The sequence below is a fragment of the Mus musculus genome, chromosome 7, assembly GCF_000001635.26.
Source record: "Mus musculus strain C57BL/6J chromosome 7, GRCm38.p6 C57BL/6J".
NCBI classification, from domain to species: Eukaryota; Metazoa; Chordata; class Mammalia; order Rodentia; family Muridae; genus Mus; species Mus musculus.
Window position 1 is genome coordinate 125,842,157 of NC_000073.6, and position 27,725 is coordinate 125,869,881.

The 27,725-nt window shown below is 49.7% G+C and overlaps 1 protein-coding gene across 8 annotated transcripts in view; it reads left to right on the forward strand.

Moving 5' to 3' along the window:
- The window catches only part of D430042O09Rik (RIKEN cDNA D430042O09 gene), a 166,941-nt gene that overhangs the window by 134,302 nt on the left and 4,914 nt on the right, over positions 1-27,725 (forward strand). For 7 of the 8 annotated variants that reach the window (XM_030242515.1, NM_001081022.2, NM_001358287.1 and 4 more), the window contains 9 exons: positions 424-1,297; positions 8,143-8,847; positions 9,781-9,989; positions 12,404-12,482; positions 18,372-18,549; positions 23,089-23,254; positions 24,170-24,327; positions 25,447-25,511; positions 26,583-26,693. In XM_030242515.1, the coding sequence (XP_030098375.1) occupies positions 424-1,297; positions 8,143-8,847; positions 9,781-9,989; positions 12,404-12,482; positions 18,372-18,549; positions 23,089-23,254; positions 24,170-24,327; positions 25,447-25,511; positions 26,583-26,693 (2,545 nt within the window). Of the gene's footprint in view, positions 1-423; positions 1,298-8,142; positions 8,848-9,780; positions 9,990-12,403; positions 12,483-18,371; positions 18,550-19,458; positions 19,843-23,088; positions 23,255-24,169; positions 24,328-25,446; positions 25,512-26,582; positions 26,694-27,725 lie in introns of those variants that run through there. The other variant, XM_017322208.1, reaches the window with a different exon arrangement.

Below are 27,725 nucleotides of genomic sequence, written 5' to 3' on the forward strand. Positions count from 1 at the left end.
ATACCACTACACCTTTAGAGACTGGCTGAGCAGTGAAAAGCCTTGAGACGGTTCACAAGGGAGCATGGGCATCTCTGCTCCTGTAGGAGGTTAACTCTGATGGCAGCAGCATGAATCAGGTGGCAGCAGCAGGAGACCAGGAAGCAGTAAAACCAATCAGTGGGCCATTACCAGTGTCCTGACAGAAGGCGATGAAACACGACAGTGCCTAGGCTGCCTCTTTGAGAAAGTTCTTTGATTCGTAGAGTCCATCCGGCTTTGCAGAGAGATGAGAGGGGATCCATTTGGCAGGTGCTGGTGCAGCTCTAGAGTGCTCCCATCGCGAGCACTGTACATTTCTGTTTGGGGTATTTTCCACTTCCACAGTTTGACACATCAGTCTGGTGACATATGTTTTCTTTTTGCTCCATTTTGTGCATTCAGGATCTTGACATTGGTGCTAAGAACGTGAAACTCTATGTCAACAAAAGCCTCATCTTTGATGGCGTGTTAGAGAAAGGAGGAGGTGAAGCCCCTTCTGATTGTACCATCCCCGTGGACCTTCAGAGAGAGAGGAATGAGAGCTCAGACAAGGCCTTGAGCACTGGCTGGAAAGAAAGCAAAGGTGCCCTCAAGATGGCTGCCTTGAGTGATGCTAGGGAGCTTGGGCTCAGCTGCTCACAGCCAGCGGAATCCTTGGATATGACAGTTTCCTCACAAGGAGATTTCCTTGGTGAAAAGGTGAATTCTACATCTGGCCTGAAGAACAGTTTGTCCAAGTTACAGGAAGATGTAAGACTGTTGGCAACCCCTGCCTCTATGGGTGATGGGCCCAGTGTCCCTTCTTCATCCTCTCCTGGGAAATGTCTTCCTCTAGAAGAGGAGCCCTCTTTGATCCAACAGCTGGAAAGTCTCAGAGGTAGGAAAATCCCCGAACCGACCGGGAAAACCCCACACTGGTTACAGCCTTCTCTAGCAGGGATGGGCAAGAAACAGACAGTCAGGAAGCCCAAACCCCTGTGGCTCAGTCCTGAAAAAGATCTGGAACAGAAGAGCAGGTTTCCATCTGAGGATGTCATGGGTGATACTCCTGGAGAGGTGGAGACCAGGGAAAAAGGCCCTCGTCGTGAGCAAGGGAGGACTAGCAGCTGGAATGTCATCACTGAAGAGAGAGCCCCCAAAGCATTCTCCAAAGCCTGTGGCGATGACTTAGACATCTTTAGCCAGCTTCCTAACAGGGATCGCCCTGCTAGTGGGAGGAGGGCCCTGAAGAAGGAAGCCAGCAGTAGCCATGGTGATGACCGGCCAGCCAGCAAAGGTAAGCTTCAAGCTGCCCCCAGTGGAATGAAACCATTTGTTTCCTTGGACCCTGCTTTCCTTATCTAAAAAACAAGGGGCTGTTCTCAAGTAGGAGATCACAAATCTACCGTCTCAGCCAGAAAGGTGGTACAAATGGGGTAACCAGGAACTCTGCCTGTTAAACTCCTAGATGTGATTGTCACTGACACCAGGATGACTGGCACCTTGGCCCATTTTTCTTGTACTACAAGGTTTTTCCAACCTGGACTCAATTCTCCACCTTTGATCAAGACATTAGTACCTAGTAACTTACCTGAGTCTGTACTGTTAGAAGGCCACAAGGCCCAAGGCCAATGAAAGAAGGCAACCTCCACTCTGCGTCTTGTTGCTGGCCTCCAGGAATGCATGGCTAGTGTGCCAGTCTTCTTTTGCTTTTGTCAGTACAAACTGGAGTATAGAAAGTCGTGCTGTACAGTGTTAGCAACTGATGGTGATCATTTTGAAACCACTGTGTGTATTTAAAAGAAACCATCATGGCTCAGGCCGGTAATCCCAGATACTCCAGAGGCTGAGGCTGGAGAGTTACAAGTCCAGGGCCTACTTAGGCTTCAGAGTGAGTTTGAGGCCAGCCTGATCAACTTAGTGAAACCTTGTCTCAAAATACAGAGGCAGAAGGGCTAGAACAGTAGCTCAGTGGTGCAAGGTCCTTTCCAAGTATTAAAATAAAACCAAAGCCACATCTGCTGGCAGAGTTCAGGCTGAGACTGTTGTAATCTTTGCAGTGGGTTATTCACATCCTGAATGTGAAGGGGGTTCAGGGTGTGGTATTCACATATTCATCCTGAATAAGAGGGCACCAGGGTTGGGGCACTGCATATCCATCCTGAGTAAGGTGGGTATTATGAAGGGAATGCTGTGTCCAACTGTATAAGAGGGCACCAGGGTGGGGACACTGGTAGAGACACCCAGACTTGCCCCTGTGTTGTGGAGTACCTTATCAGTTAATTAATATCTGAATGAATCCGGCTTGGCAGGCTCTCTGCTCTCTGAGCCTCAGTGTCTTCATCTATACGACAGGAGTGACACATCCTTCTTGGAGTTGTGAAGGACAAACAAGACAGTGGCTTTAATGAAGCAACACAGCTTCCCTGGTTCCTGGGGAATGTTCAGCAAGTAATGAGTGAGACATCAGCCTGTGTCTTGTACCCCACAGACCTGCTGACCTCAATTTGAACTCCGTTCCCCCTATTCCCACAAAGCACCCCTTTCCTCCAGGATTGTAGGCGGTCATTTGAGATCTGTGGGCTGTGCTTGGCAGGTAACCTGGCACAGAAGCATGCCTCAACAAATGCTGAATGCTTCTGCTCCCTCAGGCCCAGCCTGCATCACCTGTGCTCTGGGTTGGCCTCTTGTATGGCCACAGGAATCCCTGCTCATCCTCCTTAGTGAGTCATCTCAGGTCACTCCCTCATTGAGTGTCTGCTTGTCTCCTCTTGTAACCCTCAGAATCTGAGGGCTCTCCCCAACCTCTGGCTGTCCTCTGGGTCTGTGCTGCTGCCCACCTTTTATCTAGACTCTGAGACTGGATAAAGCAAAGATCAGGAAATCCCAGAAGGGCATGGTAGGGCTAAGCCTGAAACCTCTACTCTCAGGGAGCTGAGGCATCACCAAGACAGGCTTCTGCTGTATAGAAAGGCCCCGTCTCAAGAAAAACATTAAAATGGTCCAGGGTGAGGGGCTTGATTGGCAATGTCCTTGAGAACCTGATTTGGATGCCCCAAACCCACGCAATTCCAGATCTGGGGGAGGCAGAGGCAGGAGGATCCCTTTTTGGCTAGCCAGTCTAGCCAAATAATGATATCCAGGCTAGTGAGAGACCTTGTCTCGACAGAGATGGGCATTCCCTCAAGATGATAACCAGGTTTGTCCTCTAGCCTCCACAGGCATGCAAATATGTGTATCTGTGCACACACAATTATTTACACACACTAAACAACATAGACAGTAAAAGAAAGAGAAGCCTTCTGGGTATGAAATCCTGGCTTAGGTGACATGCTGTGGGGCAGGACAGTGGTGACAAGCAGGGCCTGGATCCATGTATTCTTTGCCAAGGTCTGGTCCAACCTTAATGATTCTGAATCCTCTTAACAGCCCCATCTTATAGATAAAAAAAAAATGTGAAGTTTAAGCCACTTTTCTAGAGATTCCTTTCCCACACCCAGTGGGGCTAGTATAGAATTTGAGCCACAGTGGATCAGTCCCACCATCCTGAGCCTATTAGCATAACTGCCAACACTCACTGGATGGCCAGCCAGGCTTTAAGCAGACGTGGAGCTGCAGGGAGTTCTTGGTGACAGGCAACAGTCCAACTGTCCAAGTTCAGAGGCCTCAATCTCACTTGAGTTTCTTGCCAGGCATTTCCCTGCTTGGTTCAATGACACATCAAGAATCAAGTCCTTAAGATTTAGTGCTTGTTAGCTGGTTTTGCTAATGAGGAAAGTTGTTTAGAAATGGTGTTATTACCCATCACCCAATTCCAAAGCCCCACTGCCTGGGCCTCCAGGAAGCATGCTGGATGAGTCTACCAAAATGCTAGTGGAGCGATAAGCTTCATAGTGCTCCCCATGGTGAGACCCCCACAGTGGACCTTTACCGTGGCCTAGCAGGGGATCATGTTTTACTATAATACCATGTCCATTCTGGAAGCGGGGTGCATCGGCCATGGGTGGATGAGGTGTCATCAGCCTTTACCATGAGCAGTGAAGAGTAGGTGGAGACTTCAGGGTCCAAAATACCAAAGGCTAGTAGCATCTTCTCCCTGTTCCCTTGGTTCTCTGCACAAGTCCACCAGACCACCTTTTCCTTGCTAGTTTGTTCACAGGTAGCCAAAGGCCTTTCAGTCCCAAGTGTCTGAGTGCTGGTTCTGGGCCCTGCAGCCAATTCTGGAGTCTCAAGGGGTGTTGATTGGTAGACTTGGGTCAGTTGTCCAGACTGTGCCCAGTCAGCAATGGCTGAAGCAGGTGCAGTGGAAGGAAGGTAGGTAGTTGTGTTGTATTTCCCCGTCCATTCTTGTCCATTCTTGCTTCCTGTGTTAATGGCCATTGATGCCGATGTGCTGATGGTGACAAGGGCAGTTTTATAAACTCTGAGCTTCAATTGTCTGTATCTGACTCCACACAGGACAAGTCTTCTGGCTTCTTGAATCCTGTTGTGTCATCATCAGAGATCCTTCTAGACTTCATAGACTGCAGATGGACACCATTGCTTTCTGCTGCTCATTTGGGTTTAGGACTGGATCTGGGGACATGGTTTAATGAGAGCGTGTTTAACATTTATTTCATCCTCAGTACCACAGAAGAGAAACAGGAAACTTCCTGTCTAACAGAGATTTAGGATAAGCTTGTCAGCAGTGACAAGCCAAGCCTTAGCTTAGTCCCAAGTAGTCTCAGAGCATGTCCCCAGCAGAGGCGCACAGGGAGACACCTGGATGCCAGCTGCCATCACAGCCAACAGGGGCAGGAGAAAGTCTATGCCTCTCCTTTTAGAACAAGTATGCGACTCAGGGAGGAGCCTGGAAGGCAGACTCAGAAGGAATGCCAAGTCCCTGCTCCCTGGCAGAGGCATGCCAGCCAAGTTCCTGGTGTATGGTGTATGTAGTGTTTCCTGGCACGCTTATAGGCTAATCCCGCCATTACTTTCAGTCAGAGGAATTCAGATCACAGAGACCAGAGTGATGACAGCCTGTGCTAGAGCCCCTTCTGCCACGTGTCACACCAGTTCCTGGGAGGAGAGAATAATGGGGACTTCTGGGTTCTTTATTGGTGGCAGATAGGAAGATGGGAACAGAAGAGGCATGGGAGAACCTGCAGGTTACGACCTCCAGGCTGATCCAAGAGACTGAGGGCAAGAAGCTAGTGTTGACAGGCCTTCCTGTCCCAGCAAACACGTCTAGGTATTTCTAGCACCTCATGCTTTCTGTGCATGGCACCCGGTCATGCCAGGGAGCAAGGATGAGGTGGAGGGGTGGCACTGAAAGGAAGTGACCATGTGGAAGAAGAGCTGTCCCCACAGAAGGCAGAGAAGGACAAAGCCCCACTGAAGAAGACATCTGGTGGGGTGAAGGAGAATAGCAGTGGCTGGGGAGATGGAGGTTGCAGAATTAGGAAGAGCCGCAACAGGGCTTGTGGGCACAGTGAGCAAAAGCATTCTTATTCTTGGCATAAGAAATGATCGTGGTGATGAAAATAGCATGTGACAAACTCTGCTGTAGGCTCATGGCTCAGGGTGTTAAAGTGACCAGACCACACAGATAGCAATCTAGAAAGTGTTTTCTAAGATAGAGAGGCTTCTTGCCTTCAGTCCTCCAGATCAGTGTGGAGGCTGTCATCTGTGGGTTCTGCCATGCCTGCTTTGTCCCCTCTTTTCTATCTGTCACCAGCAAAGAGCCTAGTAGTTTTGTCACTGGAATTAAAGAAGCCTGGCAGAACTTGCTCTGAGGTTGGACAGTGCCTGTGTGGGAGCTGAGAAAGAGTGCTAGCTGGGTAAGAACAGGGCAGGATGGAACCAAGGACCAAGTAAGTCTCAGGTATTCTTAGACTTTGCAGCAACAAGGTGGTGCCACTGTGCTAGGACGCTGTGAGTAGGCTGGGTGTGGTGGGCACACTGTGCTCTTGTGATTCTGGAGGCTGAGGCAGGTAGGTCACAGTTTGAGGCCAGTCTGAGCTATGGAATGAGACTGCATCTCAAAGGGGTGGGGAGAAAGAAGCAAAGAAAGAGATATATGGGTGGAAAAAGAAAGAGAGAGGAAAGGAAAAGAAACAAAAGCTAGCTAGCTAGACCTATGGGTCAGGTAGCTGAAGTGGTATGTTTCCTAAACCACTGGGAGGACAGACTGTCAAATGCAAGACCTTTGTCTGGGATGTCAGGAATGAAGTGAAAACTGACAAAGACTAGAAGTCATTGTCACTTGCTGTAAATGGGGAGTCCTGAGAGTCATAGGCATCCTAGGCATTCAAAGTGCAAAAAGCCACCAGTGCTGTGGGGAACAGGAGATGCAGGAGCCCATAGAAAGCCATCAAAGTTTCTCCTTACCTTTTGATTCCTGTTCCCAAGTTGGCATCATTTTTAGGCAGGTTCCCCACAGTGTAGTCAGCTAGGCCTCCACATATAGCAACCCTGTATCCCATCAGTCTGACTCGGCCAGGAGAATGACAGCACACACACACACACACACCAGCTTCTGTGTGGATAGCCTCACAGTGGGATGGTCTTCAGAAAGCTGAGGCTTGTTCCCCAAAGAAGGGAAGCTGAGTTCAGGGTGGAGTTGAAAGGCCACTATTAAGACAGGAAATAGATGTCTGTATAGAAAAGGGGAGGAGAACAGGGCATGATAGGAGGGAACCACAGGATCTGGTACCCTCCCTTTTCTAGACAGGAGAGATGTATACATGTCTGCAGGCCGAGCGAGCAGTGGAAAGCTCTGGAGGAAGCAGTGTTGGAGGAACCTAGAGAGAGGAGTAATTGATAGTGCCAAGCTCCCTGGAGCGCAGGCTGGGAGTGGACTGCAGGCAGGGAGTGGAGCGCAGGTGCTGCCCAGTAGGAACCAGCCTGGAATGGCAGAGCTGCATGCTGCTGTGTATTCACAGTGACCTCTTCCCATGACTGGCTGTGCTTGGCTGCCAGCAAAAGCCACTGCCTGATGGTCACACTGAGCTCATAGACCCTGAGAGGGGGCTTCAGAGCCATCCTTGAAGTTACTGGTTGAGTCCCTATGCTGAGATTCCGGCTTTGTCCATACGTGGGAGCAGACAGATGCCTTACCTTTCATACACTTAGTGAAGTTGACTACTTTGAACTTGTGGTCCTCCTGCCTCCACAGACCAGTGCTGGTACTCAGACTTAACATTCTTTCTTGAGCATTCATCCCACTGTTGAAGAATGCCTTGTAGTGCTGCCAGAGTCATGGGACTGGTCCAGCCTCCAGTGCAGTGCAACCTACACTGTGACCAACTCAGACCTCATGGGCCATGATGTGTCCCTGGCTATGGGAGTTTCAAAGTCGGGTGACTTCTGGTAAAGTTTCTAATGCCAAACTAGCCTTCCTGGGTCAGCTTCCTGTCACCATGGTACTCAAGATGAACAAATTTCAAAGGGAATAGATCATTGTGACCCACAGGTTCATAGGCTCAGGCCTGAGCTATCTGGCCATGTTGCTTTGGGCCTACAGAAAACACGATTCGATGGCAGTGTGTGGTGAGGGAGGCTGCTTACCTGATGGCAGTTGGAGACTGAAGAGAGAGAGAACATCTCAGAGTCCCCTTCAGGGACGTGCACTCGCCTTGTAAAGGCTCCATCCTTCCCAGTAGTGCCACAGTATGGATGCCAAGCCTGAATCATTCAAGATTCAAACTGTAGCTCTTCTCCTGATTTGTATAACTGTTGTACTCCTAGAAAGTTCAAAGTCTATTAAAAATACATCTTGTTTTTCCTGAAAAGAGTGTCTAGACTTAGGTTATGATAAACAGTTCTTTGTCAAGACCAACACTGAAGAGCACGTGGGACAGGAAGCCATAGTTCACATAGTCCATCCAGAAGTTGTGGCGTACTCATGTGGATCATCTCCGTGTTGTGGAGTACCTTATCAATTAACTAATATCTGAATGAATCTGGCTTGGCGGGCACTCTGCTCTCTGAGCCTCAGTGTCTTCATCTATAAGACAGGATTGACACATCCTTCTTGGAGTTGTGAGGGACAAACAAGACAGTGGCTTTAGTGAAGCAACAGAGCTTCCCTGGTTCCTGGGGAATGCATGCGTTTCCAAGGTGTGACACTAATAGGGTGCCCCCTCCTGTGTTCTCTTTCAGAAGACACCCAGGCCTCCCAGACACTGCCTTGGTTGCAGTGGTATGGTGAGCAGGAACACGCACTGCATGCATCATGGGACTCCCTCACTGCCTTCGACCGTGCCCACCGGGGCAGAATCTCTGCCCTGGAACCACAGGGGGACATCCTAGATGAGTTCCTGAAGCAGCAAAGGAGCAGCCGGCATGAGGAATTCCCAGCCCCTTGCAGAGAGGAGGAGCCAGAGCCCTCCACAGAGATGGGTGGTGACAGCGACTTTAAAATCCCAGTCCTCCCTTATGGACAGCACTTGGTTATTGACATCAAGTCTACATGGGGAGACAGACACTATGTTGGCCTTAACGGCATAGAAATATTCAGCTCCTCAGGGGAACCAGTACAGATTTCCAGCATAACGGCAGACCCCCCTGACATCAATATTTTACCAGCTTATGGGAAAGACCCACGTGTAGTCTCCAACCTCATTGATGGGGTGAACAGGACCCAGGATGACATGCATGTCTGGCTGGCCCCCTTCACACCAGGCATGACCCACACCATCTCCATTGAGTTCACACACCCTTGCCAAGTTGCCCTGATTAGGATTTGGAATTACAATAAGTCTCGAATCCACTCCTTCCGAGGTGTGAAGGACATCACGATGCTGTTGGATACTCAGTGCATCTTTGAAGGAGAAATTGCCAAAGCCTCAGGAACTCTGATGGGAGGTACAGTATATCTGTGGGGATTTCCTACAAGTCCTTGTTTGCTACTCTCTGAGGCATGGAGTGGAAGCCCATGAGCTAGCCCAGGACAGGTAAGGTCTTCCTAGATGTGAGGTGCACCCCTCACCTCCCCCAGGATGGGTGGGCCAGAGTTGGCCCTCTAACACTAAGTGTTTTTCTAGAGACTAGGATCTTGAACCTGAGAAGGGACTTTTATGCACGTTCAAAGTCATGAATTGTACCATCTTTCTTGCCTTAAGGCAGAGAGGTGGGATATTTAGGGAGCCCGTGGGACAGCCAGTCATTAGAGCCCAGCTCCCCAGGTTGGGACAATACCCACACCTTCTGGGGGAGGTGCTTTATAAAAGGACCCACAGGAAGCCAGGCTAGGCAGTATACACATGCAATCCCAGCCCTAGGGTTGTACATGGATGGTAAAGTCACCCCCCGAGACCACCCCCTATCCCATACACACTATTTGAAATCCTGCTAAACCAAAGACTCTAGCTCATGTAAGCCATAGACTAAGTTCAGGGCCAGTCTGAGTCTTAACAAGGCTGTCTCAAGATTTAAAGCAAGGGAAGTCTGTGACTGTTGGTCAGTGATAGACCTCTTGAGTAGCATGCGCAAGGCCCTGAGGTCTTGTATCCCCAGCACTGCAGAAACAGGCTCAGGGATCTGGGTTGGACACCCAGTGTGTCATGCACACCAGGGACTTGTATGGTGAGAGGTAACAAGAATTCTTGTTCCATGAGGTCCCACCAATGTGGCTCTCAGCTTGGTGAAATGTGGGGGCTGAGCTCTTGACTCACATCAAGAACTCACATCAGTTGCTTGAGACCACATAGTGTATGGGACACTATGACATGTTATGGATGGCAGATCACTGGGGCCTGAGGCCAGCTGAATCTTCTCTCTTCTTGGTGATGTGCCCAGCCCCTGAGCACTTTGGAGACACTATTCTCTTCACCATGGATGAGGACATCCTGGAGGCCATATTCTGTTTGGATGATACTTTTGACATGGATGCTGAGAGCCTGTGTGGCCTTCAGCCTGAAGAAGCGCTAAGGAGGCCCAGCACTGCCGACGGTGAAGGTCAGGATGAAAGGCCTTTCACACAGGCTGGCTTGGGTGCCCAGGACCAGGTAGGACTGGAGTGGATCTGGGGAATACCCCTAACTAGATTCTTTTTGTTGTTCAGGGCAAGGTCTCACTGTGCAGCACAGTCTGGCCTTGAACTCCCTCTCTTCCTGCTTCAGCCTCCCAAGTAGTGGGACAGCTCCTAAATGGATTACTGCTCCTGCCTCACAGCAGGGAGGGAAAGGAAGATGGATGTCCTTTATGCTGCTGGGGCTGCCGCCTTGACAGTCCCCATTTTCTCTATTTCATTTTCTATTCAGTATTTCATATTTCACTTTCTAATTATTATTTTTTAGCTGAAGTGAAGTAAAGATTCAAATTTTCATCAAAGGCAGGAAGTATAGGCTGGATTTTGGGCTCAGTGCCGCATGTGAGGGGTTGTGTTGTCTTTGGGGAGAGGGGTGTGCCTGGGTCTGCTTCAGATCACTCACCACTGTGAGTAGAACAGAAATGCCTGAAGGAGGCAGACTTTCGATTAAAACAATGAGCAGAGTACTCAAGGGGGCTTCCCTTCTCCGAGGAGGAGGAAGAGGGTGGTGAGGATAGGGATTTGTAAGGGCAGAACTGGGAGAAGAAGAGGGGAGAGGCTGTGATGGAGATAGAATGTGAAAAAAAAAAGTCATGGAAAGGAAAAAAAGTGACCAGAGCTGAGCCTGTTGGTACAGGCCTGAAAGCTAGCCATTTGCAAATTTAAGGCAAATCAGAGCTGTAGAATGAGTTCAGAACCATCCTGGCCAAGTTAGAGAAACTCTGTCTCAAAATAAAAAGCAAAAGAAGGCTGTAGATGGAAAATACTTTTCATTGGAAAAGTATTTGCCTGTCATGCTTTAGGCCCAGGTAATACCCCTGGAAACATTTATAAACAAAACAGCACAACTGGCTGCCTGAGCACATGTCCTAATCCAGGCGCACTAGTGATAAAGGCTTTGTAAGCCCAGCCCCCAGACGACCTTCATATAAAATAAGTAGGGACGTTGTATTCCTGCTGAGGGCATGGATTCAGTGTCTTAACTGAGGGTTACCACAAAGGTGTCAAAGCCAAAGTCTGAGTGCATAGTGCTAAAGAAAATGGGCAAGAGTGAGCTCATGTCAGGGTCCACTGATGAAAGTGGAGAGGCCCCAGGGTCTCAGGGGAGGGTCCTGTAATGCAGAGAAAGAGAGGAACAGATAAAAGATAGACAGGACAGCCAGAATCCCCAGGAGACAGGCTGACCCACAGAACTGTGTGAGGAAAGCAGGCAGCTGGCATAGAGACCAGATCCCTGTTCAATGGGATTGGAGCATCAAGGCCAAGCAGGCATGGGGTAAGATGACCACAAGCAGGAGCCTGAGAAGGTACTGCCACTCTGACCAATGACAGCTCATCACCCGTTGTTGCCTGTTCTCATCATCTTTTCAAAAGAAGCCAGATATCTGGGTTTTAAATGACCTCAGTTTAAAAGTGGCAACTAACTGAAAGTTCCAAGTCTTCCCTGCCCAAGTCTGCTCTTGACCTGTGGATCTCCAGGGAGCTCACCCTGAAGTCCTTCATCTGCCCAGCGACCTGCAGAGCATGGGGGGCTGCTGGCTCCGGGGGAGACAAACTTCTTGCTTCCTTCTGCCTTGCACCGTCTCTGACTGAAGCACTGGAGGCTTCTCTGTCCAGGAGAATTAATATAAAATAATAAATTAATTAGTCTTATGTGGAGACCCCAAGCAGAGTATAGCAGACTACTCTGACCTATCAGTAGACAAGACTGGTTGCTCGTGGGGGTCAGTTAAGAACTCTAACAATACAGGAGTCTCAGCCCACCCCTAAGATGCCGATTCTGGACAGCCAAAGTGGGGGCCACTCGCTGTGGTTTGAGGTCAGCTTTCTTCCTTCTTCCTCCCTTTCCCCTCTCTTGGTCTCAGCCTCTTCTCTCCCCCTGATTCCTTTCGTCCTCCTTCTCCCTCCTGCTTTCTCCTGGCTCCTTTCCCTCCTCCATCTTTCTTCTTCCTCTTCCTTTCCTCCCACCTCTCTTCTCCCTCCAGCTTTCCTGTCTTCTCCTTCCTCATCCGTCCTCCTTTCTCCTCTTCCATCTTTCTTCCTCCCTCCTCTTCCCTTCCCTCCCTGACTCCTTGTCTCTCTCCTTCCTGTGTCCGTCTCCCCCTTCCTCCTCTATCCCTTTCCTCAGTCTTCCTTCCTTCTCACTCAATAAGCATTATGGTCCACAAGAGACTTTGAGAAAGTCTGAATACTCTGTTGTTGCCCCTTGGCTATGGGCGGGGATATGGTCCCAGCTCCAGACACCCACATACCTCTTCATAGGACAGGAAGGCATACGAAAACAGACACAGGGATTTCCTGAGCATGGAATGGGCAATGAATCTTGTAAAGGAACTGTGTGGGTACCACTAAAACCTTTCTTCTCCCTGTTTCTCCCCAAACATCCTACAGGTACCAGGGCTAGAGCTACAAACCAGCCCCCCTGTCTCTGAAGTCACCACACCTGAGCCAGGCATCTTCTATGGGTTATGTGAGTACCTTTCCCGTGTACCTGGCAGGGCCTTCTATTTATTTTGTACTATCAGAGAGGCATTATGGCATTTTGTATTTTGTACCTAGGCCACCCATGTGCCCACTGCAAATCTGGACTTGGGAGCCAATTGACTCCAGGCTGCTACAGGCTTAGCAATTATAGAACTCAGCCACAGCTTAGCTCTTACACAAAGGATAGAAGGAGTTAAGGGTGGGGGTATGGGAGAATCACATGGCCCAAGAGCTAGGTCTTCTGACTTCTCCAGAACCTGTGGTTTTAGACAGACTCTGAAGTATTGACTAATTTCACATGTTGATATACATAAGACTGCTCAGCCAGTAAGCCTCTCTGAATGGATGTCATCTGAGCTCCTGGGCCTCTCCCCTTCCTTCCAGACAAGTTCCTCTCTTAGTTCACTCACATCTATACTAGCCCCTCATTGTCTAAGGAAGCTCCAAGCTGAGATCATGACTGCCTGCAATCACCCCACTCCCAGGGCTCTCTGTGTGCCCTGCCTCCTGCTCTTTCTTGCCCTTCCTGCTGCTGTGTCACTTGCTTTCCATTTATCTTTTGAAAACAAGAGCTGTGACCCTACCCCATTTCTTCAGAAGCAGCCTCATGCCTCCAGTTCCCAGTTCATCCCAGCCTAGTCTGGCCCCTTCCCTTGCCACCGTAGTGGGTAGAGGCTCCTGGGTCTGAACGCCTCCTCTGGCTCCCTGCCTGCCCAGTCTGTGTGGTCTGAGTATGGGGTCTCTAAGGTAGCTCTGAGGGAGGATGGGTGGAGTCTTCCGTGGCCTACACTGAGGGGCAGGGAGGTCTGGACAGAAAGCAAAGGTAGCCTCCTAAAGGGCTCAGCAGCTAGATGGGCTGGGCCCATACTGGTGCTGAGAGAAAGCTTGGTTCTCATGTCCCTGGTTATAGGCTACATCCAGAAGATCACACCTTTCTGAAGATACTCATTAACCCTGTAGCACAGGCTGTCTCCTGCCCAGGACACAGGTCTAGGTAGTGCCTACTGTATACTGGCCTCTTCCTGCTAGCTCCTCTGCACCTGCTTTCCCCAAACCTTCCTGTCGTCCTCAGTGAGAGCCCTTCCCTGTTCCTTCCATTCCCAAAAGGAAAAAAAAATGGTCTCTTAGACAGAAAGAGCTACTGCTCTTTCCACTCAGGTCACTGAATTACTTTAGACTAACAGACTAAAGAGCTGTAATTCTAGCACTTGAGAGGCAGGGGCAAGAACATCTGAGTTCAAGGTCAGCCTGTGTTCTGTGAGAGCTCTTGCCTGAATAAGTGAATAAACAAACACACAAATAAATAAATAGGTACAGATGGTCCATTTAGCATATAAACTGGGGACCCTGATAATTTCGGTTCTTAATGCCCACATAAAGTCAGGCATGGCGGTGCACACCTGTAATCCCAGTGTCGGCAGGATGGAAACAAATAAAACTCAGGGGCTCTCTGACCACCAGTCTGTCCTAATTAGTGTGCCTTCCCAGTAAGGAGGAAGGACAGCCAAAGATGTCCTCTGGCTTCCACATGCACACATAACATAGAACCTAATACACAGGAACACACACACACACACACACACACACACACACACACACACTGAATGAGTAAATTAAATAAATAGTCAACCAGCATCAGGTGAGAACTGGGCTTGGGGTGGGTTTGTCTTTGAGAGGCAGACCTGGGCCTTCCCTGACTGACCTCGCTGTTCTTAGTGTCCTCATTTTCCACATTAGACAACTGAAGCTCATAGAGCCAAGGTTGGGACCTAACTCCCAAGAGTACAAATCGACCCCGTACTACAGTGAGCCTCAGGGCTCTGGTTAAGAGGCTACTTCATGCCAGAGGCCTCTCTAAGGGTCAGTGTTTCCAGTGAAGCTGTAAGGTCCTAGAGATAGCAGTCCTTTATCTTTTACTGAGTTTGCTTTCCTTGGGGTTTGAAACATGCACACACACACACACACACACACACACACACACACACACGGGGTGGGGGGGACTGAAATTGAATCAAACTGAATTCAGCAAAAATCAAACAAACAAACAAAAAGAATCTATTGGTTTTGTGGACCTAGAAGTTAGGGTCACTAGTTTCTTAGGTAGCTGGATGTAGACAGGGAAATGACATCATGGAGACTTAATGTGTCCCAGCCTTTCTACCATGGTTGCCTCTTGTTCCCCTCCCTGGGAGCCATGCACCAGTGGCTCATGGGAAGGCTGTGCAGCAGAAGCTTCAGGGGGCTTTGTGCTCATATCCACCTATTACTAGCAACCCAAGAGCAAAAACCACGTTTACTGTCTGGAAGATCTAGCTCTAGAATTAAGTCTCTGGGTCTAGCCTGTATCTCAAGCCTGTCCATACATTCATTATGCAGTTCACTATGTGAAGTTGGCAGATAGGAGATATGAAAACCGTATCTGACCAGACATGGGTCATAGCTGTCCCTGTAGCCTTGTGAGAGTATTCAGCTGCCCAGACAACCTGGATGAGCCAGAACCTCTTCCTGGAGGAGAAGAAAGGCAGGTGAAGATGCTGCCAGGGAGAAGCTGCCACTGTCCTAATTTTTTACGAAGGTACTAATTTTCCCCCAAGCCTATTTACCAATGTCCTTTGTATGGAACCAGTCCAGTCTTTCTCAGAGACGACATCACAGTGCTCAGAGAGGTTGGCCCGGGCATAGAGTACTGTGACTGTGATCTTTGTACCTGCTAGGAAAGCATTGAGGCCTCTCCACTGTATCATTGCCTCCTTCTTGAGCTTAGAGCCCCAAGATTCCTCCATCTCTTCTCTCCGAACCCCCATCCCATCCTCTACCTGCTTAGCAACCTGTGCACGTGAAGTGCAGTTTAATAAGGTAGCCCCAGGGGTGTGTGCTCTGGGGGGGAGGCAGTGGGTAGACATGGCCAATCCTCTTCATGCTTTGAAAGGGGAATATATGACTTGCTAATTTGCAGATGACACTCATTTGGGAAGTTTTGCAAATATCAGCCGCAATGAATAGGGAAGGAGTCGAGAGGGCCAAAACATGAGAGAAATAACAAAATTAATTTCCATTTGTATAAATACTAATTGATGCACCAGAGGAAAATGAATATGGAACATGGCTATCAGCTCACAAGGAGAGCCAGTGTATTCAGAGCCCCGAATCAGTGGGATCAGGTGCAACGTACAGACACAAAGGGGCTGTGGGCATGGGGAAGGCTTCTTGTTCCTTTCTGCCTCCCCCTGTTCCTCCCTTCCCAATTTACTCCCTCCTCCACCTTCAGACATTCTCTCCTAGACACTACCCACACCACTCTGTTGCCGGATCAATCCCTTCTATGTTCTATCTATGTTCAAGCTGTTAGGCTCCATCGCCTCTTAAACACACCTTGATTGTGTCCCTGCTGCCCTCTCCTACTAAGAGCACCCTCGGTAAGGCCTCTCTCAGCTCCAGTGTCTAACCCTCTAAGACACAGTTCAGCCTGCACCCATATGTGGGCCACCATGGTAGTGCACATCTGTAGCCCCCAGGCTCAGGAGGCAAAGCCTGGAGGATCACGCTTTGAGACCATCCTAGAATGCAAAGGGAGATATTGTCTCAGCAAAGCAAAGAAAACAAAAAGTAGCCTGCTAGAACTTCCATTGCTTAGGTCATGAACCTCTCAACTTCCACGTGGCACTGAGCTCAGCCTCCTTTCTAGCTTCATTCTCCTCTGCTCCCTTGGTTAGCTGCTTGCAGATGTGGGCCCAACTTGTTCTCTCAACCTAGAATAATCTTTCTATAGGAATGCAGGATAGCACGGCTCATCCTAGCATGCAGGCCCCAACCCAGTTGCCATCTCTCCTCCCCTCCCTAAACACCCAGCCCCCACTGTGCCACTCACCACCCATCCCATCATTCTGTTTGGGCATGTGGCAGTGTGTACAACTGTGTATCAGCATTTGTCAGGTGTCTGTGCTCTCTCTGGGCTTCACTGTTAGCTACCTCACATCTCTAATTCTAAAACCATGGTGAGCGCATACAGACAATCATGAGTATTCATTTACCATTCATTGTGAATTGGGAGAGGCATGTCCACTAACCACCTACCTACTTTTCTACCAATCAGAAGTTTCAAGACAAAATTTGATTAAGCATCTATTTGTTGGCAATGCTGTTCTAGGCTCTAGGGATAGAAGAGTCAGTCCTGGCCTCAGGGAAATAAACAAGCACATTAATGTAGAACACCTCTAGAGGTGAGGATAAAGGCAAATGGAGCAAGGGCTTGGAGAGTTGTGGGGGTACAATCTGAAAATCATTAAGAAATGACATTTGAACATGGCCAATAGAAGGATTATATCAGTTAGCTTGTGCTGCAGAGCAGACAAGTCCACAGTGGAGCACATGGATGCAGTGCTCCACAGTCACTAGTGCTCCTCACACGAGCCACTCAGGTGTTCTCCCTCAGCCTACTCATGGCTCCGAGCAGCCGGCATGTGGACCAGCCACTGCCTGCATGTGCTGCTACGGGCCAGAGCAACAGGTGACCGAGCTCTCTTGGCACCAGCACAGGCTAGAAAGAAAAGACAAGTGCCTGTGCACATAAGCTGTGCAGCCTAGATGCAGGGTGGAGAAGCTGACCCACCATTGTGGCCACAAGCTGGAGGGGCAGCCAGCTTATTTACTTTCCCATCCATTCCCTGGAGGGCATGTGTGCATGACAAGCAGTCTGTCTGGTGCTACTTAGGACCCAGGTCCCCATCACTCCTGAGATGCTCAGGCCAACTTTGGTACCTCAGAGAGGAAGTTTGAAGGCTGACTCACAAAAGGGTACTGGGAAATGGCAGGGCATAGGACGAGAGGTCAAGTGCAGGGAGGTGGGAGGTCACAGCCTTGTCCCCAGAGAGTTCTGAAGTTTTCCTGGACTTGCAGATCCTCTTGTAAGAAATATGGAGCCCCTCACGACCCCAGGCTTTCTGCCAGCTCCTCTGAGCACACTGTCACTCTGCAAAAGTCCAAAGATTAAACCTTAGGTGATGAACAGGCCAAGCACCTCCAGGGTAGGAGAGCCCATGCACTTGGCCCTGCTCTACTGATAAAGGAGGCACTCCAGCCAAGCCTGTGACAGGGTGACAGGGCATGACCCAGACAGGGGAGCCTTCTGAGCAATGGAATGAGTCACCTGGCATGTGTGTCCCAGGACCACAGAAGGTGTCCTGGAGTGGTCTCTGGTGAAGGGCGGTGAAAGCAGAGGAGGAAAGATGGGCTCAGCAGTCACCTCCATTACCCTGAGTCCCGGGAGGGCTCATACAAGGCTCATTTGCATAAAATGTTAAATTCTGGGTATGGGGCTTCCTGACGTGACCGACCCATTTAGGTACTGCCAGGCATGCATTGGCAGTGAGCCTCTACTATATGCCAGTACCTGGGTACACAATAGTCTAGAGAGACAGTGAGGTTGTTCCCTTAAGGAGTCAGTCACCTGGCAGGCCATGTGGGCATTTACTGAGTAGTGGCCTCTGGGGTTGGTAGAGGAGATATACAAAGACAGGCTGTGATTGCAGCACTGGCCTGGCCCTGAAACGTGAGTATAGTCCACAGAGCAGGGACAGCCTTGTGACACAAGAAAGACATAGAAAAATGAACACTGGAAAGATCATCTGGGTAGAACTAAGGGTCCTGATGCGTGATGAAGCCAGGAAAGGAACACCTCACTGCAAAGCAACATGAAAGAGCCAACAGGGTATGAGACATGGTGTGAGGTGGTCCAGCTGTGTGGGCTCCTGCCTGCAGCATGGCCTGAGCAGGCAGCCTGGGGACACCTGAGAAAAGGCCCATGGAGAGGCTGAAGGACGGTTCTTTGCTGGCTCCAGAGTGCCTAATGGCGACTGTCTGCGTCCCTTTCTCACAGGCCTCCGACTAAACTTGACAGCCTCCTGGGGGGACCTGCACTACATAGGACTCACTGGCCTAGAAGTAGTAGGCAAGGACGGCGAGGCCTTGCCCATTCAACCACACCAGCTCTCTGCCTCTCCCAGGGACTTAAATGACCTGCCCGAGTACAACGATGACTCACGGACCCTGGACAAGTAAGTATTAGAAGCTTGACTGTGGCAGTTGGGGTCTAGAGACATGCATCAGGCACATCAGATACTGCCTGGGACAGCATGTGGCCAAAAGAAGTAAACCTGACCCTTTGCACAAGTGACCCCTGTTACAGGACAGTCAGGAGAAGAAGTCAGGCTGGTGTTTCTGCAGATGCTGCCTGCTGTGATATCACACTGGCCTCAGTGAGGGCCTCACTCAGCATAGTCTGTCCACCTTGTGACCCGCTCTGCTTGCACATACCTGCCCTAGGCCTTACCCCTTCACAAACTTGAAAGTGATAAAGTCTGTGTTGGCCCCTATGGCTGCTCTGCTTCCTGCACATTCCAGAGGCCATGGCCAGGTGAATGGGCAAGCTTTTTATAGTATCCATCCACAGACATCTGTCATTCATCATGACTAGCACTTGGCCTCCTATCTAAACAGCTCTGTGACTTAATTAGAGGCAAGGACAGTTGAAGGATGGGAGTTCAAAGCTCTCTGCCTTAAATTTCCAAACCTCATGATTATAACAGTGAGGACAACAAGAATAACCAATAGAGCAAGTGCCACATTGGAATGGTAAGGGCCAGACACTGAGCTGCTAGTAGATTGCAGACATCCATGAAAGCCACAGCATGCACTAGGACTCGTTATTGTTGTCCCTATGTACAGAGAAACAAGCTGAAGTCAGAAGGTGGCCAAAAGTGCCCAGACTGGTTAAGTGGAGTTAATATTTAGACATAGGCTATGGGATATGCCAACACAGCACTTAACTGCTGAGTTGGGCATCTCCTCTGCCTCAGTTTCTTTATCCATAGAACGATGATAGTAACCCCCATGACTACAGGTTGAAAGTAGAGTGGTCACATTGTAGCCCCTTGTCTTGGCTGTGTCCTCTTTGTCCCTTTAAGATGTCCCTTCACTGTGGCCTTGAGTCCTGCTGGCACTGACTGCTTGGGGTCACCGTGAGCTGTAGATCCTGGCAGGTCAGCTGGCAGACCTAGACTGACCCTATAAGCTACCTCTGGCCAGCTGCAGAAGACACCCACACCTGCCCAGTTTGACTGCTCCATCACCTACTTGACCAACGCCCCCAGATCATCCCAGCGGCCTCTAGCCCAATCTTAATGTCATCCTTAAGCATTGCTGTGTAAATTTCTGACCAGGAACACCCTCAATGTCCTTGTCACACCTAGATCTGTGGGTAGTGATACCTGAGCCACCAGATAGCCCCTTACTGTTTGTGTACTTAAGCTAAGATCCAGTAATAAAGTGTGCTGTTTATTGTCTGAGAAGCGCTCGAGCTTCAGTGAGCTTTCTTTCATTTTTCCTTCCTTCTTTCGTTTATTTTTATATTTTAGGTTAGACTACAAAGAAATGGGTTTCATTAAGGCACCTTCATACCCACATCATCACACTTTGTCCTCACTGCCCCTCCCCCCCTTCCTTCCATTCGCCTCCTTTCTTCTCCAGTTAAGCCATGACTGCTGCCATGGTTTAAGTATAGTCTATTATGCTTCTGTCCCCATCTGAGGAACCTTCCTTCCCTCCAGTGAAACCCTTTCTAACTCTTTAAAATAAATACACAGGTACGCATTCATATATGATTTAAGGTTTAGGCTCCATAAGCTAGAAGACATATAGACAAGGAAGGCTGAGTCTGGTTTGTTTCTCTTAACTTTCTAGTTGCATCCATTTTCCTGCAAATACCTTATGGTTGCATTTTTCTTTATGGATGCATAAGATTCCTTTACATGTATAGAACACAATTCTTTACCATCTATTGATGGACACCTAGACTCAGTCCACGTCCTGCCTCTGTTGTTGTAGCAGAGCAGTAAGCATGAGTGTGCAAACATCTCGTGCTGTGCTGATGTACAGGAGACTTTCAGCTGTACATATGGTAGAGCTATTGGGGGGGGCAGTTGAAACCATCCATAATGATTCGTATGACTCCTAACAGCAGGAGTGAGGGTTCCTCGTTCCCTGTATCCTCTAGCATTGGTTGTCATTTGTGGTCTTGATGGGGTGAGATGGGTTTTCAAAGCAGTTTTCCCTGATCCTTAGGAATTATGAGGGTTGTTTTTTTTTTCCAAATACTTATTGGCCATTTTGGTCTCTTCTCTTTAATCCTGCCATCTGTTGCTGACAAACATTTTTCCCATTTTGTAAGCTCTCTTCACTCTGGAGCATCCACACCTCATGGCTCCCAGTCTGTAAGCTCTCTTCACTCTGGAGCACGCCCTGCCTCCAAGGTTCTGGTTTTCTTAAGGCAGGGTCTCTGTGTGAACCCACAGGACTTCAAGTTCAAGCTCCTCCTCCTTCAGTCTCAGTGCTGGGAGTATAGAAGTTACCACCAACTCATCTCTTCTTTTCTGTTTGTTTTTCTATTTTTCTTTTATTGAAAGATTTTTCAGTCAGATGTGGTGTTTTATGCCTTTAATCCCAATACTCAGGAGGCAGAGGCAGGCAGATTTCTGAGTTCAAGGCCAACTGGTTTACTTAGCAAGTTCCAGGACAGCCAAAGCTACACAGAGAAATCCTGTCTTGAAAAACAAAAACAAAAACAAAAACAAAAACAAAAAGATGTTTTTCATTCACCACATTCTGATTATGGCTTCCCACTCCCAACTCCTCCTACTTCTTCTCTTCCTTCCTTCTCTTCAGGACCCACACCCTTTCTGTCTCGTTAAAAAACAAACAGGGATCTAAGGAATAATAATAAGTGAGATAGTAATACAAAAACAAACAAATGGGAATAGAACAAAACAAACAGAAGAAAAGGGCCAAAGAAAAAGCATAAGAATGTTATACAAACACAGAGACACACATTTGTACACACAGGAATCCTGTAAAAGAACAAAACTGGGAGCCATAATGCAAAGGACCTGTAAGGCTTTTAAAAATGTCCTGACAAAACATGAGACAAAGAACCTCCAAAGATGATATTAAGTACCTTTTCTGTTGGCCCTCTGCTGCTGGGCATGAGGCTTGACCTGAAGCCTTCTTTTCTCCCTGTTGGTGATCTCAGATTCTGGGAGTACCTGTGCTCACTTATGTATTCGTTTGCAATATGTAGTGGTATTTGTTTGAAGTTCTGGGGCTAGAAACCAGAGCCCCTTTGCAGGAAGGGCAAGCATTCTACTACTGACTGCCCCTCCCCAGCCTTTGACTATGACAGGATGGCCCAGGCTCTTCTTGCCTCTTTTGCCTGACCTGGTCTGTACCATAATATCCCTGCAATGACAGGGCCGGGATGGTGTCCATAGCATTTAGAGACCCCAATCTACGCATGAGAGACTTATTGCTGCTGAGTCTCTCATGGGCAGAGCCAGGAGGTGACTGCAAAGGAGGAGACTTCTTTTGCCACCAGCCTGTCTACTATCTACCTCCAGTGTCCCCTCTCCCAAAACTCTGCAACAGTTTTGCTGGCAGCCAGTCCCCAAGATAGAAGTGATTGCTCTGGAAGGAACCAGCAGTCTGCAGCAGCCAGCTTCCTTCACAAACAGCAGGCTCAGCCTGCTGAATTTCCTCAGTTTTAACATGCCAGCAACTGTAAGACACACCATCCATCAATTTAATAACAGCCTTTTAGAGCACAGGAGAGAGAACGCTTTACCTCCATGGATGAACACTTAGATTTATTCTAAACCTCCAACTATCAAATGGTAAGAGGAAAAGTTGATTTTAGATATGGGAATTGTGGCCACAGCCAGAGTTGCTCACAGTATAGTCGCCCTCAAGATCCCTAGGGTCCAAGGATGGAGTGTGTGTGTTTGGGGTTGGGGGCTGATTATTTCTGAGTCTGGGTCTTCAAGTGGCCATGCCACAACAGAGGACAAAGGCTGAGTCCAGGCTGAAGAGGCTGAGGCAGAGATAGATGCAGAGGGGCTGAGAGATAACTGGTTTGGAAGCCCCTCCTGCTGGCTGGGGTTTCCCTGGGGCACTCAGACCTGTGGCTACCAAGCAGGTTTAGCTCATCACGATCAAGCCTCTTGTGGCACTGGTTCCTGGCCTGGGTCTGCCAGGTTTCCTCATGTTTACCAAGACAGAAGGGATTCACTTCTGCCAAACTGCCTCTACATCGTGCAGATCATCTGGACAACAGAGAGGAGACCCCACCCCCACCCCAGGGCACCCAGCCTGCAGCTGGTCCCTGCTTCCTGTGGTCTGCCTGCCTGGCCACGCCACACTATCTCATGCCGTTAACCACAGCACATCCTAGGGTACCTGCATCACAGCCCTGTGATGAGCTTACTTCTACATTCAGCCTCCCTGACACACAGAATAATAATGCTTAGCAAAGTGTCTCACCCTGGGGTCACTAGGCAGAGGGAGTCCCAAGGAGGTCACAGCTGTCTCTGTTGAACAGTTGAGGACTAGTGTCTCTCGGCACCTTCTTTATCACACACTGTTTTTACCCCTTCTTAAGTATTGCTTGACTTCACTGCTCTCCCACCTTCCAGGACATAGCTGGGTGAGGGAAGCAGGCTTCCTGGAGGCCTCCCACTGTCTTGCTGACCTGCCCTCCTTGCCTGCAGGTTAATCGATGGCATGAACATCACCACCGAGGATGAGCACATGTGGCTGATCCCCTTTTCCCCTGGGTTGGACCATGTGGTTATGATCCACTTTGACAGAGCCCAAAGCATTGCTGGCCTGCGTCTCTGGAACTACAATAAATCTCCCGAGGACACCTACCGAGGGGTAAGCCGGGCAGAGCGGAGTCCACTGTCAGAGAGGCAGCATGATGAATGGCTGGTGTGGGTGCTGGAGAGGAGCATAAATCCTCCAGAACCTTCGGGGTGGAGGGAAGGGCTGACATCCAGGGAGAGAGCAGGCCGCACTTCCTTACAGCCCGGGGCAGCCTGGGGGAATCGCAGAGCTTTTTTTCCTGTGACTGTGGGTGCCCTTCCCACACTGTCCAGGCTTGTGTGTCAGCTGCAGGCCTGGTGTCCACTGAACGCTGGGGAGGGTGGGGTGTTGTCTGGTAGGCTTGTGTGTGCACCCCATTTCATCGGGCTCTCACCCTGCCTCTCCCGCCCCACCTCTCAGTGTTCTACAGAAGGCTGGAAAGGGCTGCCATTCTCTTGGGGGGCAACACAGCTAGAGTCTGGTCTGTCAAGCATGAAGCCCACACTCTTTCAATTGCTGGTGGAAAGGCAGGGATGGAAAATGGCCTCAGAAGGCTTGTAGGTCTTTGCAGTTTGTTGGCAGATCCCAGCTGCATGGCTAGAGGATTCCTGCCTGGGCAGGATATGCATGTGTGTGTGTGTGCACATGAACATGCATACAAGTTGTGTGTGTGTGCGTGTATGCGCATGCTCACGAGTGTGCTCACACGTGTGCATGTGTGTTCAGTAAGCTCTCAGTAAGCACAGTGCCTGCCTGTCAGCGCTGAGGCTGTGAGGAGCAGCAGCTGGGTCTCTGCTCTGCACCCAGACAGGACTTAGCAGTGCTGAGAGCAGGAAGATGGAGCCTTCGCCCATCTCACAGGTGAGGAAGGAAGTGGAGAGAGGCTGGAGGCCTGCACAGCACTGGTGGTAGAGGTGGTGCTCAGGATGGAATGTGATTGTCACGGGAACTCAGGCATGGCCGGCTTTCCTATGTCTCCTTTACCAGGTCAAAATCGCTCATGTGTCCCTGGATGGCCTGTGCGTGTCTCCTGCAGAAGGCTTTCTCATCCGAAAGGGGCCTGGCAACTGTCACTTTGATTTTGCACAAGAAATCCTTTTTGGGGACTACCTACAGACCCGGCTACCACCAGCACCCACCAGGAGGTGAGGGAGTTGGGTCTGGCCCACCAGCACCCTCTGTGTGAGCACCCTCAGGGATGGAGCCGCAGTCACACATGTCCAGAAACACCTCTGGTTGCTTCCAGCCAGCGTCCTAAGAGCAGAGCAGATGAAAAGCTCTCACTTGGGTTTGCCGGGGTGTCCTGGAGACTGCTCCAGCACCAAAGTATAAGCCAAGTGAGGTTTGCCGGCAAACCTGAGCACCAAAATCCACAATAGTGAAGCAAAAGAGCTCACTCCCCAGGGGCAAATTGTAACAGGTCCTTGCTCAGGACAGCCCAAGGAGGTCTATAGAAAAGAGCTATAGGAGCCCAAGGAGGAGAGGGCAGAGCGGTGGTTGTCTCTTCTAGAGCCACTATGGCCCATGCTTTTGAGTCTGCACTTGGGTTTTGGTTTTGAGTTTGGTTGGGGGGTTTTATTGTTGTCTTTCCTGAGATAGGATCTCACTCTGTAACCCTGACTAGCCTAGAACTCACTATGTAGATTAGGCTGGCCTCAAAGTCCCAGAGATCTTCCTGTCTCTTAGAGTCTATACTTGAAAGCAGTGATTTTTTTTATACCCATTTTTTAAGAAAAGGAAACTGAGGCCTGGACTGGGGATCATGAAGTCAGTAGTGCTCAGGGCTTCCCCTTTGTGCCCTTTCTCTTCTGCATCCCCATCCTGCCTACACTCTCGGGGCTTTACTATACCCAGTTTGACTGCTAGGAGAGGCCTCCTCAGATTTCTGCCCATCCAAATGGCCTGTCAGGCACCCTGCCCCATCACCAGCACCTAGCCCTCAGATTCGCAGCTTCTGTTGCTCTTTAGGCATGTGGTCAAAAGAGAGATCCCAGAGGCACATCCCGTTCAAGTACCTGCTAGCTGCCTGGCTTGCACAGTGGCTTCATCACTCTGTCCAGGTGTCTGCACCTCTGTCTAAGTTAAACAAGTCCCCACTTTTAGGTACTCTAAGGCTTACAAGGGTCTGTAATAAAAAAGAGCTAGGTCCTCCACTGCCCCATGGATACACTACATCTCCCCTGGGCTACTGTATCTGCATGTGGAGTGTCTCTCAGTGACTCTGGAGCAGAAGGGTTCATGGTGCTGTTTTGGTCTCTTTCCAGACTAGATGCAAAGAGCCTGGAGCGAGCCAGCATGGACTACGAGGCCCCACTCATGCCCTGTGGCTGTATCCTTCTCCCAGAGCCTGGCGGCCGGAGTGCCCGCCTAATGAAGGTGTCACTAGGTCATAGTAGCAGCATGGGACCTATCTCCCCCTTGGAAGACTGGAGTTGTGGAAGTGGCACAAAAGACCCAGCTGAGGAGGGCTAGAAAAGAGACAGATGACCCAGAAATATGGCAGGGACAGAATTAGCAAGAGCACACCCCCCCCCCTTCTGGTGTGATCTCATTGCATGGCCAGCAAAGCATCAGCCAGCCCTGGAGCAGGCCACAAGGCGGCCTCACCTCCCAGCCATGAAAACTAAAGCACAGGAGGCAGGCATGGTGGAGGCAGGAGGATCATGAGTCCCAGACAATTCCTGACTACATAATAAGACCCTGTCTCTTGAAAGAAAAGAAAAGAAGGAAGTAATGAAGGAGAGAGAGAGAGGGAGAGAGAGAGAGAGAGAGAGAGAGAGAGAGAGAGAGAGAAGAGAAGAGAAGAGAAGAGAAGAGAAGAGAAGAGAAGAGAAGAGAAGAGAAGAAAAAGAAAAATGGAAAGAAAGCTAGAATTAAAAGAAACAAGTCAGAGAAGCCAGATAGCTTGCCTCTGCCTGTATGGAGGTGTCCAGGTCCAGAAGGAAGCAGCTGCTTGCCTGTGACTGCCTGGGGTGGTCTGGGCACTCATGACTTCCACTCCTGCTCTGGGGTGGGGCAGGGGTTGCCTTGCGCACATGGTGCCTGTCCATAGGAATCATTCTGCTGCAGCCAGACCGGAGGCTCTCCCTACTCCAACATGCTCATTCCCAGGACCTTGGAAGACAGGGAGGAGTTAGTTCATAACCAGGGAAACTGAGGCTGAGATGGGAGTGGTCCCAGCACCAACTGTCTATATGGTCTGCTCCTAGCATTCCTGTTCCTTCCTGTCCCCTCCCAGGGCCCAGGGTAGGTGGGTGGCAAGTGTGATGCTGTGCTCCTTTTGACAGACATCCATCTCTGGGAGAGACTCTTCCATCAACAAACAAGAAGAGCCCATGGCATCTACCACTGTGGCTTTCTTCTCCAGAAAACAGCTTCTCTTCCTTAATCCCACCCACAGTCATTTTCCAGTTCCAGCTGCTGTCCAGCTGGGGCGATCCCTACTACATCGGCCTCACAGGGCTGGAGCTGTATGACGAGCATGGGGAGAGGATCCCATTGTCCCAGAACAGTATCCTTTCTGCCAGGAGCAGGAGCTGGCACTGCAGGAGGAGGATGCTTCTGGAGATGGGTGCAGGCTCCCAAGCCTATAATTCTAGCACTTAGGAGGTGGGGGCAGGAAGAGTCTTGCCTATGTAAGGCAAATTGCCAGTGCAATTTTAAGGGCAGCCTGAGCTACATAGCAAGGCCCTATTTCAAAAGACTATGAAGGTCAGACATGGTGGCGCATGCCTTTAATCCTAGCACTTAGGAGGCAGAAGCAGGCGGATCTCTGTGAGTTTGAGGCCAGCCTGGACTAGTTAGTGAGACCTTGTCCTGAAATGCAAAAACAAAAGGAAAGAACTGATACTGATGGTGGTGGTGGTGATAGTTATGGTAGTTATGATATGGGGCGATCGATGGTCAGGCTGGTGCTACTGCTGATGGTGATGACGATATGGAGGGATGCCCCTTGGCCCTTCAAGCTGTTCCTAGCCACAATAGCCAAGGCCACTACATCTGGTTCTCTTCAGACCAGAGTCCTGTGGTTGAGAGTGTGGGAGATTCCTGCCTACCACAGGCCTTCTCAGAGGTCACAGACAGCTGGTGGTGTTCTAAGGCTCTGAAGTCTGCAGGAGAACTCAGTGAGAAAAGTACATTAACTAGAACCTTTGCTCACAGTGTGCCATGCTGGAGCTTGTCGGTTAGCCCATAGGGTTCTGAAATAGTTGGTGACTGATATTTTTAAATGCCAGCCTCTGGAACTTAACCTGAGACATGGCAGTACAAGGCCCTCAGTCATGTGAAATGACCGTGACTAAACCAGAGGACCCATGGATGCCTTTTACAGTTCACCTCAGCGCTGACTCCAGGAGCTGTTATCTAACAGCCCTTAAACTCAATGCTTCCTGGAGGGCTGCTTCTGTACCAGGCACTGCTAGCCAGCATTTATCCCATGAACCCCACAGAAATCTTGTGAACAAAACATTCTAGAATCTTAATTGTCCAGGGGAGGGACTTGAGACAGAGAGGTTGTTTGCCTGAGTCACACAGCCCAGTTGTA